Source organism: Emydura macquarii, unplaced genomic scaffold (assembly GCF_026122565.2).
Source record: "Emydura macquarii macquarii isolate MOO-44397 ecotype Brisbane River unplaced genomic scaffold, CSIRO-AGI_Emac_v2 contig_3108, whole genome shotgun sequence".
Lineage (NCBI taxonomy): Eukaryota > Metazoa > Chordata > Testudines > Chelidae > Emydura > Emydura macquarii.
In genome coordinates this window covers 4997499-5011562 of record NW_027133245.1, presented here as the reverse complement: position 1 = coordinate 5011562, position 14064 = coordinate 4997499, and the positions used below count along the sequence as shown (strand labels likewise).

The 14064-nt window shown below is 39.5% G+C and overlaps 1 protein-coding gene across 2 annotated transcripts; it reads left to right on the top strand.

Annotated features, from left to right (window-relative positions):
• The first annotated feature begins 3339 nt into the window (after window positions 1–3339).
• FRG1 (FSHD region gene 1) lies at window positions 3340–13459 on the top strand. Of its 2 annotated transcripts, XM_067530550.1 has the most exons (9): window positions 3340–3496; window positions 4266–4333; window positions 5976–6098; window positions 6584–6641; window positions 6901–7015; window positions 7430–7534; window positions 8815–8906; window positions 9338–9448; window positions 11318–13459. In XM_067530550.1, the coding sequence occupies exons 1-9, from the start codon at window positions 3435–3437 to the stop codon at window positions 11352–11354; spliced, it is 771 nt and encodes a 256-aa protein (XP_067386651.1). In that variant the 5' UTR covers window positions 3340–3434; the 3' UTR covers window positions 11355–13459. The 2 variants fall into 2 exon arrangements, with proteins under 2 accessions (XP_067386651.1, XP_067386650.1); XM_067530549.1 differs by lacking the exon at window positions 3340–3496 and having other exon boundaries at window positions 3876–4333.
• The last annotated feature ends 605 nt before the right edge of the window (window positions 13460–14064 follow it).

Genomic DNA, 14064 nt, shown 5'->3' with positions numbered 1-14064 from the left:
GAAGGCCCTCACCTAAGAGTCCTGAAGGAACCCCTACTATGCTCCCTGATCATCGATATCTACATGAGATCACTGGGAGAGATAGTGAGATGCTAAAGGCTTAGCTGTCAACAGTATGCCAATGACACTCAACTACCTATCTCATTTTCAACTGAATCAACCACTGCCACTGTTGGCCAAATCTTGTTTTTGAAAAATACATGAAAGAACAGAGCCACAAACACCCCCGCTCTCTTCCTACCAAAAGGCACTTCACCTTAAACATTGTAACTTTAATCAAAAGTTAAAATCTCAACTAACTCTTATTGTTTTACCCTTTGAAATGTTCACTTACTTTCTATGTCTGTTTTAAGACCATTTTATCTGTTAATTTTACTCACTTTCAATATATATTTGTAAAAACCCTATTTTAAGTATAAGAAGCCACACTGTGAAATGTAATATAAACGCTTTCAATTGTAAAAGACACTGTCAAAAATCAAATAAGGTTTGCTTTAAAAATAATATGTGAATTCTTCAGCTAGGAGATGGCACTGAGTGATTGAAGTGTGAATGGCTGAGTAATTGAGGTGAGTGTAGACAGGGATAGTGATTGAACAATTGGTCTGAGTAAGGGATGTCGGAACAGATGAAGAAAACACCAGCCTCACCTAAAACATTTGAGGGAAGAAGAAAGGAGAGAAGATAATCAACTGGCCGAAGAGGAGTCCACCCTGCTAACTTTGGAGCCAGCTCGTTTCAAAGGACAAAATCTGATCAGGCTTGCAACAATGTGGGTGATTAAGGATCACACCAAAAAATCCAGTTGCAGCATGACAGTGCAAAACCCATAGACTTACATGGGGTCTTTTCCCTGTAAAATGGGACAGAAAGATGAAGGCTAGAGGTTTGGGTCTACATCATCACACCAGCCAGAAGTACCGGTGCGCATCGGCAGGACCTTGATCCTCATCCTCATGGTCTAGTCACGTGGTCAGTGACTATCACAAGCACCAAGAGGCTGGACTATAACATCTGGGAGATCCCTATGTATGTTTGTCTGTCTCCCTGTCTGTGTATGCCTGTCTGTTTGTGTGAGTGTGAATGAAAGCATCAATTGAAACATGTGTCAACAAACTATATTTTTATTAACAGGAATCTCTGTAATTGTAGTATTGATACAATGTTAATACTGTTTTCCTAGTGTTTACATTATTGATACTATTTCGCTAAAGTAAAGAACAATATTGATATTACAGTGTTGGTACTTTTCTTTTTATCAATACTATTTACCAAATTTCTGTGTTCACAATAAATGTGGCTTGTTGCCTTCTCCCCTGAAAAAGATCCTGTGATATTTGTTATTTGGATAACTCCACCACTTTTAAAATATCAGAACATTTACAGAAAATTAGCTCTGGGATGAAGAGCAGCTGATTCAAGCTGAACCCATGTAAGACCAAAGTGAGGGTGGTCAGAAAGAAGAAAACCTTCAAAGAGCTGGACAAGTCATTGTCTTTACCTTCCATCAAAGACAGATAGCCTTCATCTGTCAAAGTGGTATGAAGCCCCAGGGTCCGATTTGAACCCTCACTAAGCTTAGATGACCAGGAAGCGTCAGTTTCCAAAAATGCCTTCTCTCACCTCCAGCTGGATAAAAAACTTTGTCCCTCTCACCCAACAAGGATCTAGCCTTGCCGATCCATGCATTTGCCCCCTCCAGGCTGGATTACTGTAACTCTTATCTGAAACTGAGTATGAAGATGATGCACTGACTCTAGCTGGTACAGAACGTGGCTGCCCGCCTTCTCCATGGCTCAGGCCACCATGAACACATTCAGCCTGTGCTCAACTGACTCTCAGTTAGCTTCTGATGCTAGGTTAAGGCTTTGATCCTGATTTTGCCTTCCCACCTGCCAGAAATACTCCAGCTGTGGGGAGGCAGCAGAACACTCCACTGCTAAAAATTTTGATTTTGATCCTGCATCAAAGACTAATTTTTTTATCTATGAACCACCATGACAGCTCCTCTGGGACAATGAGATCTCAGAGCCCAAGATAAAGCATGTGACAGCTGGGGACAAAGCATTCTCTGCTGAAGGGATCTGTCTATGGAACAATCTTCCAGAGGAAATAGGTGACTCCAGACTGTGACCATCTTTAGGAAACATCACAAAGCCTTCCTCTTTGAGAAAGTCTTTCCAACATAAGTGATGCTCACAGTTCAAACAATCCTTTTATTTCCAAATGCTTTCCATCACGCCTTCCAAAAAAAAAAAATGCCAACCTATCCCAAACAGAGTTTTGACCCTGAAAAGGAAGAAGGGCCAGAGACCTCATGAAATCAACTGGGTCTTTGCTATTGATAGTTTCATATGGAGGATACTCAGATATTATGGTGATGGGCTGCATTATAAAACCCTTAGAGTACATCTTTACACTGCACTCTCCTTTGGGCAGCATGTAGAATACCGACACTGTACACACCCCTAGCATGGCTATAAATAATAGCGTACATGGTGAGGCACTGCTTAGGCAAGTAAAGACACACCTGAACCCTTTGGTTATGTCCCCTACATGGCATTCTACACACTCAAGCAGTGCCTCCCTGGCTACACTGCTATTTTTAGCAGTGGAGTGTTCTGCTGCCTCCCCACAGCTGGAGTATTTCTGGCAGGTGGGAAGGCAATGCAGAAAAGCTCTGGCAGATCCCCACTGCTGAGCCTTTCCTTGCTGCCTTCCCCTGCCAAACCCTTTCACGGACAGGTGTAGCTCCACACTGCAGTGTGAACAGCCTGCTTTTCATTGCAGCATCTAGTCACCCTGCACACTGATGAAGCTGTAGTGCAGATGTGGACTATGAGTATGTCTACACTGCAATTAAAAACCCAGGGCTGGCCCGTGCCAGCTGTCTCAGGCTTGTGAGGCTTAGTCTTCGGGGGTTAATTGTGGTGCAGAGGTTAAGCCGGCTGTAAACTCCTGCAAGATGGGAGGAGGCTGAGCTGAAACGCTACACTGCAGTTAAGCAGCCCTTTAATCCGAGCCCAGGGCCCAGGCCAGGAGTGGGTCTCTAGTTGCAGTAGCGGTGTGGATGTGCCCTGAGCCTCTTGCGGAGTGCAGAGAAAAGCTTCACAACACGAAGTACGTGAGCGCCCTCTGCCCTCACCCTGCTCCCAGCCAGAGGCTAACCCCGTGGGGGGGGGAGGGGGAGGGCAGCAGACCCCGACCTGACACCGCACCGCACCGCACCGCACTGCAGGGGCCGCTGCTGCGCGGCGAGACGCTTACACTACACCCCCCAACTGAGGGCAGGCGTGTCCCTTCCCCACTGCGCATGTGCCCACAACTCACACGCGTTGAATAATTTGTTCCTCGGTGGCCACCACATCTGATGGCGGGAATTTGGCCCCTGGCAGCTGCCGTACTGTAGCTCTCACGTCACAGTCAGAGCAGACATGGCGGAGTATACCTGCGTTAAGTCCACCAAGCTGGTGCTCAAGGGGGCGAAGGCGAAACGGTGCGAAGCGACCGGGGCTTCTCCCTCCCGCCCGCCCGCCCGCCTTCAGGGGTCACTCGGCAACGCGATGCGCTGAGCCCCGTCCCGGCAGGGACAGGCCGGCCCCTTTCTGCCCCCCAGGCCAGGGCTCGCGCCGGGGCCCGCCCCCCGTCGCTGCGCGTGACCGCTGCCGCCCCCGCGTGGACGCGCTCGCCCTGGAGTCAAGCGGCCTTGGCCTGAGCTGAAACTGACTGGGATCAGGCGTAAACTAAACCCCAGCAAGAGCGTCCACACGGCCACGTGGCCGGGTTTGAGTGAAGCGGTTTAAAAACCGATTTGTGAAAAGGGTGCAAGGTCAGAGCGGAGGTTTGCCCTGGTGACACCCCCACCCCCCGCATGTTCCTGTGTGTTAGGGCTCGTCTAAACTTTTGTCCCTCGTGGGGTGTGTAAAAGCACCCCGCTGCGTGACACAAGTTTTGCCAGCGTAAGCGGGAGCGCAGACAGCGCTACGTCAGTGGTGGAGTGTTACCACCGCTCGTTTAGGTGGTTTTATTATGTTGGTGGGAGAACTCTCTCCCACTGACAGAACGTGGCTACACTTGAGCTTATGCCAGCAAAATGTATGGTGCTCGGTGGAGTGTGTTTTTCACACTTTTGGGCGACAAAAGTTTTGTTGGCGTAAATGCAAGTGTAGACAAGCCCACTATGGTGGTGAATCAGATACACACAGTTGGTTCTGGGCAGATTTATTGTTTAGCCAGTGGATTATTTTTGTCATCTTGCTTTGCAGTAAGAAAAAACACAGTGATAAGAAAAGAAAAAGAGAAGAAAATGCAGAAGATCAACTTGATGTTGTTGGTGAGTTGGCTTTTAAGGACATGCACAACAGTATAGAAGTGAAGACAAGGACAGGAAGGGGTGTTTGTTTTGTTTTCTTGTTTGGGCTCTTGGTATGAATATAAAACACTACTGAATGTCGGGAATGACTATATTGTTACATATGTTTGTAGCCCTAGATAAAGAAATAATAAGTTTTCTGTTCAGATTTTTTTAAACAAAAGTCATTTAATAGAGGATAGAGGGGAGGTTTGATGTCCAATAGTTCTTACTCCTACATGCACACTGTTCTCTTGGCTGCTTCCAAGAAATCAGGAAAAGGCCATTCTAAATCAAAGACTACAAATAATCTTTCCCACAGCTAAATCTAATTTCTAATTGCAGTGTGTTTAACTATCAGTCAAATAGGGTATTGGGAGTTCAGTTTTTGTCATTTATTCACTTTAAAAGGAATGATTCAGTACATTTTTTTTGTTAAGTTTCTGGAATATTTGTAGATTGTATTTTTACTGTAAAAGCAGAATGATCCTAAATATAATTATAATCAATCAAGGCTTCACAGCAAACTATCTAAATAGTAGAAGTTTATTATGCTACTACATATTAATAGATAATTTCCTACCCAGACTAAAATCTCAACCTGTATCTCTTCCTCGTGGATGTCTAGCCATTAGCTCAAACTCAACATAACTGAAACAGCTCTTAATCTTCCTTCCAAGCCCTTCCCACACCACTTCCTTTTTCAATCACTATGAACACCACACCTTCCTGCTGTCAATCAGGCACATAACCTGGGCATCATCTTCAACTCAGCTTGGAATTGAGGACCTAGAGAGAGGTCTATCTTGCAGATTCTTTCTGTGAAACTTCTCTAAGATACGGCTTTTCCTATCCAGCCATGCACTGTGGTCCAGGCTCTCATCATCTTGATCATTGGAACATCCTTTTCTCTTTTTAACATCCGTAACAAATGCAGTCTTGTCCCACTCATTCCCATTCAGAAAGCTGCTGCAAAGATCATACTCCTAGTCTGTTGCTTTGACCATATCACCCCTCTCTTTGCAACTCTCCACTGACTCCCCCTTCTCTACCACATCATATATAAGCTGTTTTTCTTCACTGGCAAAGCCCTGCAGTGTATTCCCACTCTACCAATAATTTCTCATTCACTGTTGAGATGTTGATTCACACCTCTGATCAGCCATTGATGCCAGCTTCTGTCACAAGTTTATTAAATTTTCAAACAGGCATCTTCATGCTTTCTCCCGTGCTGTCCCTTTTGCTTAAGAGCAGTTCCCCGTGAATATCCACAAAGCTATCTCATCATCCTCCAAACCCTCTCCTTTGCCATGATACCTAGAAAAAGATTGATGACAGTTAGGTTGCTGGTGTGCTAAGACCACTGACTGTCATGCTGACGAATACTGTCTTGGTTCTTTTTACTTCCCTGTCTGTCTGTATCCATCTGTCTCTTATCTTATATGTCAGTTGCAAGTTCTTTGGGACAGGGACCATCATTTTGTTTTGTGTGTGTGCAACGCATAGTATGATGGAGTTCTGGTCCATGACTAGGGCTCCTAGCTGCTATGCAAATTCAAATAATAGTATTTGGCTAAAATCCAGTTGTAAGTGTGCTGCGTTATTTCATTTTCTTATCTTTTAGGAAGCTGGTGGGCAGTAAAAAATTTTGGTGAAATCACAGGAACTATAGCAATAGAACTGGACAAGGGAGCTTATATCCATGCTCTTGACAATGGTCTTTTTACACTTGGAGCACCACATAAAGGTTTGTTTCAGGAAAAGAGAAATTTTGCAGTGTTGAGATAGGAAATGTATTTTGTTAAATGAAGAGTTTTGTTCAAGCCAATAAACTAAAGATTTTTTACAGTAATGATGCTAGTTAACATACATAATATTAAAAAATAGTATCCTATATGTCTGCATAGTACAGCAGTGAGGATAACTGATTCCTAATAACCAACCACTAATCAATTTTACTAAGATGGTGTTGATGTTTTGTTTATACATGCAATTCAGTTTTTTTCAAGATTCTCACCTGTAGGTATAAGCCTTTAACAATCTATTGCTTTTAGTTGGATACTTTTTTGAAAATTTACAATCAGTCTCTGGCCCTGCATCATTGCCTTTTCCTGTATTGTATAATCTGTCAGCATTATCGGTATACAATAATTCTTTAAACTTAGTCCCACAAATTAGAAAATTGTATGTCTAATGCTTTATACCCAATACTAATTTTCAATTATTTTTCAGAGGATGATGGTCCTAGTCCTCCTGAGCAGTTTACAGCAGTAAAGTTGTCTGACAACAGGTAATTACTCCAATGGATTTTTGTAAAATTTGAGGTTGTGCAGGTTTTACTTCAAGAATGTCTATAAATCCTCATTTAGATTGCTGTATTTTATCTCGTACCCTGAATCAAAGCTTAATATTCCTCCTCAAAATCTAACATTTATATTATATTAACATTTATTATAACATCTAGCTCTTAGAAAATACTGGACCTCTTTGACATACTGAATGTTTTAACTTTTAAAACATTCTGTATCTTTTTTCCCCATTTCTCTAAGAATTGCACTGAAGTCTGGCTATGGCAAATACCTTGGCATAAATTCAGATGGGCTTGTTGTTGGACGATCAGATGCAATAGGATCAAGAGAGCAATGGGAACCTGTCTTCCAAGATGTAAGCTATCGCTAATGTTAACTGCAGGTGACATTCTTGGTAAAATTATTGTTTTAAACTTAACATTAATATTATTAATGGATACACTTCCATACAGGTGGTAAGACAATAACATGACAGGTATTGCAAGATTATAAAGAAATAGTTAACTTGTAAATAATTGTAAGTAGGTAAATTACTGTATTTTTAAAGACTTTAAATCAAAATGGCAGCAATATACAGTTCCAGCACTATACAATGTAAGAGTAAAAGAGGACAGCAGATTCCCAAAGCTGGCTACTAAGAGTTCCTTAGGCAGAAGATGAGAAGACATCTGGGGTGTCTTCTGGGGTATTCTAGAATTAAATCTTATAATTTAAGGTTTGTGTGTAAAATTTGTTCACAGTACTAACGTAACTGGTGCTATTTTGACAGGGGAAACTGGCTTTATTAGCAGCGAATAGCTGCTTTATCACCTGTAATGAAGAGGGAGATATAGAAGCCAGAAGTAAAAGTGCAGGGGAAGAAGAAATGATAAAGGTAATCTGTGTGTGTGTGTGTGTGCGCGCGTGCGCGCGCTGTACAATTATATTATTAGCTTGAATGTGATAGTGGAAAATGCAAAACTATGCACTATCCATAATATTTCGGGGAAAAAACATTCTAACATCTTAAGTTTACATAACACCTGTCATCATGAATTCTTCTAATTCACTTTACAAACTGCACATAAAGGAACATCTTCAGTCACCATTGAATTATGGGCTTCTCCAAGGTGGTATGGAGCAGCTTTTCAACAGATCTAGTACATAACTATTTAAGACAGAAAGAGAATTATGCACACTTGAAATTGCAAGTAGGCAGAATACTCAACCAAACTGGCTTATGCCCGGTAATCAGGTTTGCAGACCACTTACTCTTGTGTAAATGTTATGAGATCTTTACTGACCACAAGTGGTCACTGTCTTTTTCGGTTGGAATGGAAACAAGGTTGTACATCTGACAGCAAATTGCCCTCTAACAGTACCCTACGCTATTTGTTCAACAATTGCTCAGAAATGTATCACCTTCTAGTAGCCAGTAACTGACAGCACCTTGGGTTTTCTTTTGGAGGTCTCAGGTGCAAGTTGGATAGTAAAACATGATCACAGTTTGTAAGGGAAAAGCCGTTTAACTCCATCTATAATGCAACATCAGTTAAATTAGAAATGTAATGTATTATGTCACTACTGTACATTAAATCAATAAAAAAATTCTTGTTTTGATTTCTAGTTTCTAAAATCCCATAAATTTAATCTAGAACTTGCTATGTAAAATTTGCTAAGAACTCAGTCTTGTAAGAAAATACAATCCAAATAACAGAGGAGTCTCCAGGTCCTCTTTAATCTTGCCAAGTACAGATAATGTTTCAATCAGTTATAGCTGTGCTTTTTATGAATTTCATAACATGAATCTTGTCAATCACTTTACTACTCTTAAACATAATATTTGATACTGTAAATACAGAATATATTTCGTTTGTATATTCAAGACACATCTGAAATATTCTTTAATGTTTATATGTTTTATATATAAAATTACAAGGTATGAGCAAAGGTTTTATAAAGAAATTAAACCAGAATAGAATAGAACCAACTCTTTTGTTAAGAGGTCTTTGGTTATATCCTAACAAGCTGAGAAACTGAAAAGATCTACCCAAAAATCCAACATTTGTCATATCCTGGATACCAGGAGAAATCAGAATTTGTTTAATTTTTTTTACTAGCAATTGTAGTTTATATAATGTACATTTTCTATTTTCTTTTTCCCTTAATAACTAGATCCGTACTTGTGCTGAAAGAGAAGCTAAACAGAAAGATGACATTCCAGAAGAAGATAAAGGAAATGTTAAACAGTGTGAAATCAATTATGTGTATGTAATTAAAAGCTATTTAGCTTCCAGCCTTCTACATCTAAAATAAACTATCCATTTCCATATCTGAGCACAAAGAATTCCCATTTCTCCTTGTTTAAAATTTTTCAGGGCCTTCAGTCCTGATCCACCATCCTTCTATTCAAATGAAATTCAGTTCTGAGTCTGTCAGCACTGTGCATTTAACACCAGGAGAGGTTCCTGTTGAATGACAGTCTTCCCCCTCACAACTCAGTGACTGAATAGATTGCATCAGCAACATTCAGTGCACTCTGTGAGACCATTAGGGATCTTTTTGCATCTTTTTCTATTTTTAGGCCACCAATCTAGTCCATGCATTGAACTTTGAAATCCTGACACAACTATTGAATTTTATTATATAAAGTTTCAACAGAACTGGAGATGTTGTCTCACACTATTATTTTTTGCAGAAAGAAGTTCCAAAGTTTCCAAGACCGTAAACTCAAAATAAGCCAAGAAGACAGTAAAACCCTTAAAAAAGCCAGAAAAGAAGGCACTTTTCATGAGACACTGCTGGACAGGTACATTCAAATCCAAATAATAATTTCAGCTGCTAATTAAATGAAAGCAATTGAGAGATGGATCTGTGATATATCTGGAATGCTAAAAACAGCTAGAGTTAAGGTTGCCTAAATGTTTCTACTATAGTCCCTGTTTTCTGCTGCCTGTGTGTTTTTAAAACTCACCTTCTGAGCTGAAATTTTTCAGGCCTGCCTGAAACAAAAATTTTATGGAAAGCTTGAGCAAAATTGTTTCAGTCAATTAAGTACAAGGAGAGTGGAGAACAATGATATGCTATTATAAAATTAAAATTCTTACAACTTTTATTCTTTTCAACAATCCTGACACCAAAATGGGAATAGAAAGTTGTATTTTTGTAGGGAAATAGCCATTACTGAACATTCTTTTCACATTGTCTAGTGAAAACTAGTCTTTGTTCAGCCAAATTATGAGGGCAATATTTGGAGGATGCAGAATATCCCAAGCACTACTTACAGGTGTGCAATACAATTTTCTTTTGCTTAGAATACTGGTAAGTAGCTAACTCAGCTGCATAGAACGTGGAGAAGAGCTTCTTTCCACCACTGCACAATTGTTAAAATGTAGATTTAAGGCATTAGGGTTCCATAGGAGTCCTGGTCCATTGCATTGATTTGTGCAACTGGAAACTTTATGAACCTGGCATAATATTTTCTATGATGTTAGGTGTGTACTCTAGTGAAGCTTTTCCTTGTTAAGTGTGATGTGGCATGCCAGAAATGTCCAGCCTAATAGTTTTTGATTATGGAATCCTTTTTCTTTACATACCTTGTATTTAAAAAAAAAAAAAAAACTTAAAAAAACAGTAAAAGATTAAGGCTACATGATTCAGAAGTCAGAAAATTCCAAAGGTTACAGTTGCATGTGCAACGAGCTGGCATATTCCTTACTGTACTTCCAGATTCCCCAAATCCAGAATAGGATTTCTTCAATGCCAGCCAGCTTTAAAGGTACAAAGCTAGCAGAGTTTAAAGGTGGCTGGACTGCAAAGCTGAATAGCACTGGAGAAGGACTACATTTAGGCTTTGGCTTCCTAAATGGCAATGAAAAGAGAATGCTGGCTATCCTTGGCAGACTCTGAGTATAGACTTCAAAGCATGCTGTTGTTGATTTTTATTTGTTGAATGTTTTGAGTGTTTTTCCCCGCCAAGGCCTTCAGAGATTTTGAGTTGTATTCTATATGTTTCACAGTCCTGGATTGTACTTGTCTAAGTGGTTTCATAAGGAAATATATAAAATTAACAACCAGAAAAATAAACATTTTTAATTATTCTAGTTTTGACTGACCAAAGCCAAAAATAGAACATTAAAAAATGTATTTCTAATCACTAATCTGCCACCAGTTAGTGTACAATAAATCATCAGCTGATCACATAGAAAAACACACACAACCCACCAAAAAACCTCTCAGGTGGGTGAAAACATTTTACCATAACTGAATATGTTGGAATTTATCTGATCCTTAATGTTTTAACACTGGTATGTGTGTAAATATTTAATATAACATGTATGCTTCTGAGCACCTGCATTAGTGTAGGATATAACTGCCTCCTGTAAATGAAAGCATTGATCTTAAGTATTGTCCCATGTATTCAGTAAGATTTTTTTTATTGTGAAAATATTTTTAAATCCAACAAACACTTTTATCTAATGCAAGCACAAATACTAGCTGTGCAAAGTAACAAAGCAACCAAACAAATCAAAAGTACTAACAGGCCACTAATGTCATTTGCACATGCTCCAAAATTAAATAGAAACAAACATTATAACAGCCTCCTCATATGTCTTGTAACTGTCACACTGTTTAAATGTACGTCTTTTGTTTAACCTAACTTTTGTCTTTCATATAGGAGATCAAAACAGAAAGCTGATAGATATTGCAAGTGACAAAAACAATTGGCTCATTTGATTCTTTTATATCTCTGGATTGTTCATCTGAACATGTTATCTGAAGAAGATATTTTGCAAGAGTGACTTTATTTATACAAAGACTTTTTTGTTCCTACTTCTTCTTGATTAATATCTAGTGTCACTGTATATAAGAATCTGTCATGATTTTGATGGAGTGCCATTTAGTTTATTATAAAACTTTACACAATATTGAAATTTGATATGCAAATTTTATCCAAAAGCAAATAGCTTTAGCAAATTAAACTGTTGAACGTTGAGAGAAGCAACTCTGTAACCTGAAGGTCATTATTAACAATCAAGGAGAGAAGAGCTGAATACAAGACCTAACTACAAAGTTGCCCTGAGAATTTTACTTGCATTGAATAAATAAATATTTTATCAAAACTGCCAGAGTCCTATGGCACCTTAAAGACTAACAAATTTATTTGGGCATAAGCTTTCGTAGGCAGAAACCCACTTCATCAAATTCTATCAAACTGTGTCTCTGAACATATGGGATTGAAGTCTTAGCTTGACTTCAGTGGAGCTATGCTGCCGTACATGAACTGAGGATCCAGAATGGTTTTCCGGGTTTATAGAAAAAGATAGATCTTTAAATATTAAGTGAATACTTGCATAAACTATGTACTGGAAAAACAGGAAAAGTCTGTCAGAAATGTAAAATTGAGGTTCTTCATGAGAAAGAGGGAGACCCCTTAGTATTCATATGTTGCTGATGTTTTTATGTTCTTTTCAAATTTTGCTAACTTAAATCTATTATATGGACTTGTTTCTAGCTTTAAAATAAAAATGTTTTAAAATGCACAGAATGCAGATAACTGCATTCCTAATAACTAATATGTAGAAAGCTGTTTGCTATTCATACTTGCTACCAAGAGGTTTTTTAAATAAAATCCCTTCTTGAAACTATTCCAACTGTACTGATTACAACACCACCTTCACAATTCATCTCTAACCTATCTCCAAAAGGTACGTGGTTACCATGCTCAGCCTTTTCATCTGAATTCTTATTTCTTGTGAAGGCCATAATTTAAGTTACCTGCATGCAATCTGTAGTCTGTACCGTTTCTTGTGGTTTTAAATTTGGAGTACACCGGTAACCTTTATGCCTATAACCTAAGGCATAAAGGTGGGATCATTAAAAGGGGCATGTAGTGTATGAGCACAAATATGCATCAGCATAAAGCTGAAAGGCAGTACTGCCAGTTTAAAGTGATGTCATTTCATAGCCAGCCTACATAAAAATGAATCAGGGTGAACTTAATAGCCTATATTCAGAACAAGTTACAACTGGTGCTTAAGCCCAGTTAAAAAAGAATTGCGCTAGTAGAGCCTTATATAAATGAGCGCATGTGGCACTGGTGTTGAAGAATCATAAGACAAGTGAGTAGCTTGTGCAGAGTTACACTGCTGAAAAACTCAAATCTGACACAATTTTGTATCCTTTATCACATGAAAAGCTAACTGTAGCAGGACTAGGACTGGTGCTTGGGAAAAGTTTACTGGTTCTGTGCTAAGCACCTTAATTATAGACTCTCCCACATGAGTTTAATGCCAGATATCTTACGGTCTGTTTATTTTACACTATTAAAAAGATAAAAAGAACCAAGATTTTAGATAATACAGAACAGTGGATTCCAACTCAGTTTTTTAGAAAATATATATAGTAGAACCTCAGTTAAGAACACCTTGGGAATGGAGGTTCGTAACTCTGAAATGTTCGTAACTCTGGAAAAAAAAGTTAGTTCTTTCAAAAGTTTACAACTGAACATTGATTTAATACAGCTTTGAAACTATACTATGCGGAAGAAAAATACTGCTTTAACTGTCTTAATTTAAATGAAACAACCACAGAAGTTTCCTTACCTTGTCAAATCTTTTTTTAAACTTTCCCTTTATTTATTTAGTAGTTTGTTTAACCCCATGTACTATATTTGTTTTTAGTTTGTATCTGCTGCTGCCTGATTGCATACTTCCAGTTCCAAATGAGGTTTATGGTTGACTGGTCAGTTTGTAAGTCTGGTGTTCATAACTCTGAGGTTCTATTGTATATTTAAAAAAATAAAGCTCTCATATTTGTCCATCGTATTATCACCTACTTTTTAATCCCTTGTAGTTTGTCTAGATGTACCAGATCATTCCGTTTACCTTTATGCAGAAGGGACTCTGCACCTAAGTCTCCCCCTGCAAGGATGGAAGGCTGGGAACCATTAGCTGCACTGTTTCCCCGATGTCCCCAGTCCTGAAGAGAGCCCTCTGCAGGTCTGAAAGACCACAGGAGAAATAGAGACATGCTTGGGAATGCACATCCTCCTCCTGCCAATGCAGCAGGGAGGGATCTTACAGGAAAGTTAGTATAGCTTGGGCCTGTATTCCCCCCCCCCCCCCTTGGGAAGCAGCTTTTCGAGGGACGTCCTTGTCACATGGCTCATTTGCTGCTGTGCTGCAAAGGAGTTGGAGGGAGGCTCAGGAGACACTCCTCCTTCCCTCCCACCCCCGGCTGCTGTGGAGTCAGAGGGCCTCCCTGCAGATGCCTCCATGTATATCTCAGAAGATCTGCTTATTCTGCAAGGTGGTCAAACCTATTACTCAATAGAAGAATTGACAGAAACTCATCCATTTTTCCTTCCCAAGCCTTTTTGTATGAGTTTTTTGCCTAAGAAGGGGACTTGTCTCCATGGGGAAG

Excerpts from the sequence above, each read along its gene's own strand:
- FRG1 (XM_067530549.1), top strand. The coding sequence starts at position 4,030 with ATGTTGGTGGGAGAACTCTCTCCCACTGACAGAACGTGGCTACACTTG. Across the intron at positions 6,099-6,583 it reads ACTTGGAGCACCACATAAAG|AGGATGATGGTCCTAGTCCT; the intron begins GTTTGTTTCAGG and ends ATTATTTTTCAG. Across the intron at positions 8,907-9,337 it reads CAGTGTGAAATCAATTATGT|AAAGAAGTTCCAAAGTTTCC; the intron begins GTATGTAATTAA and ends TATTTTTTGCAG.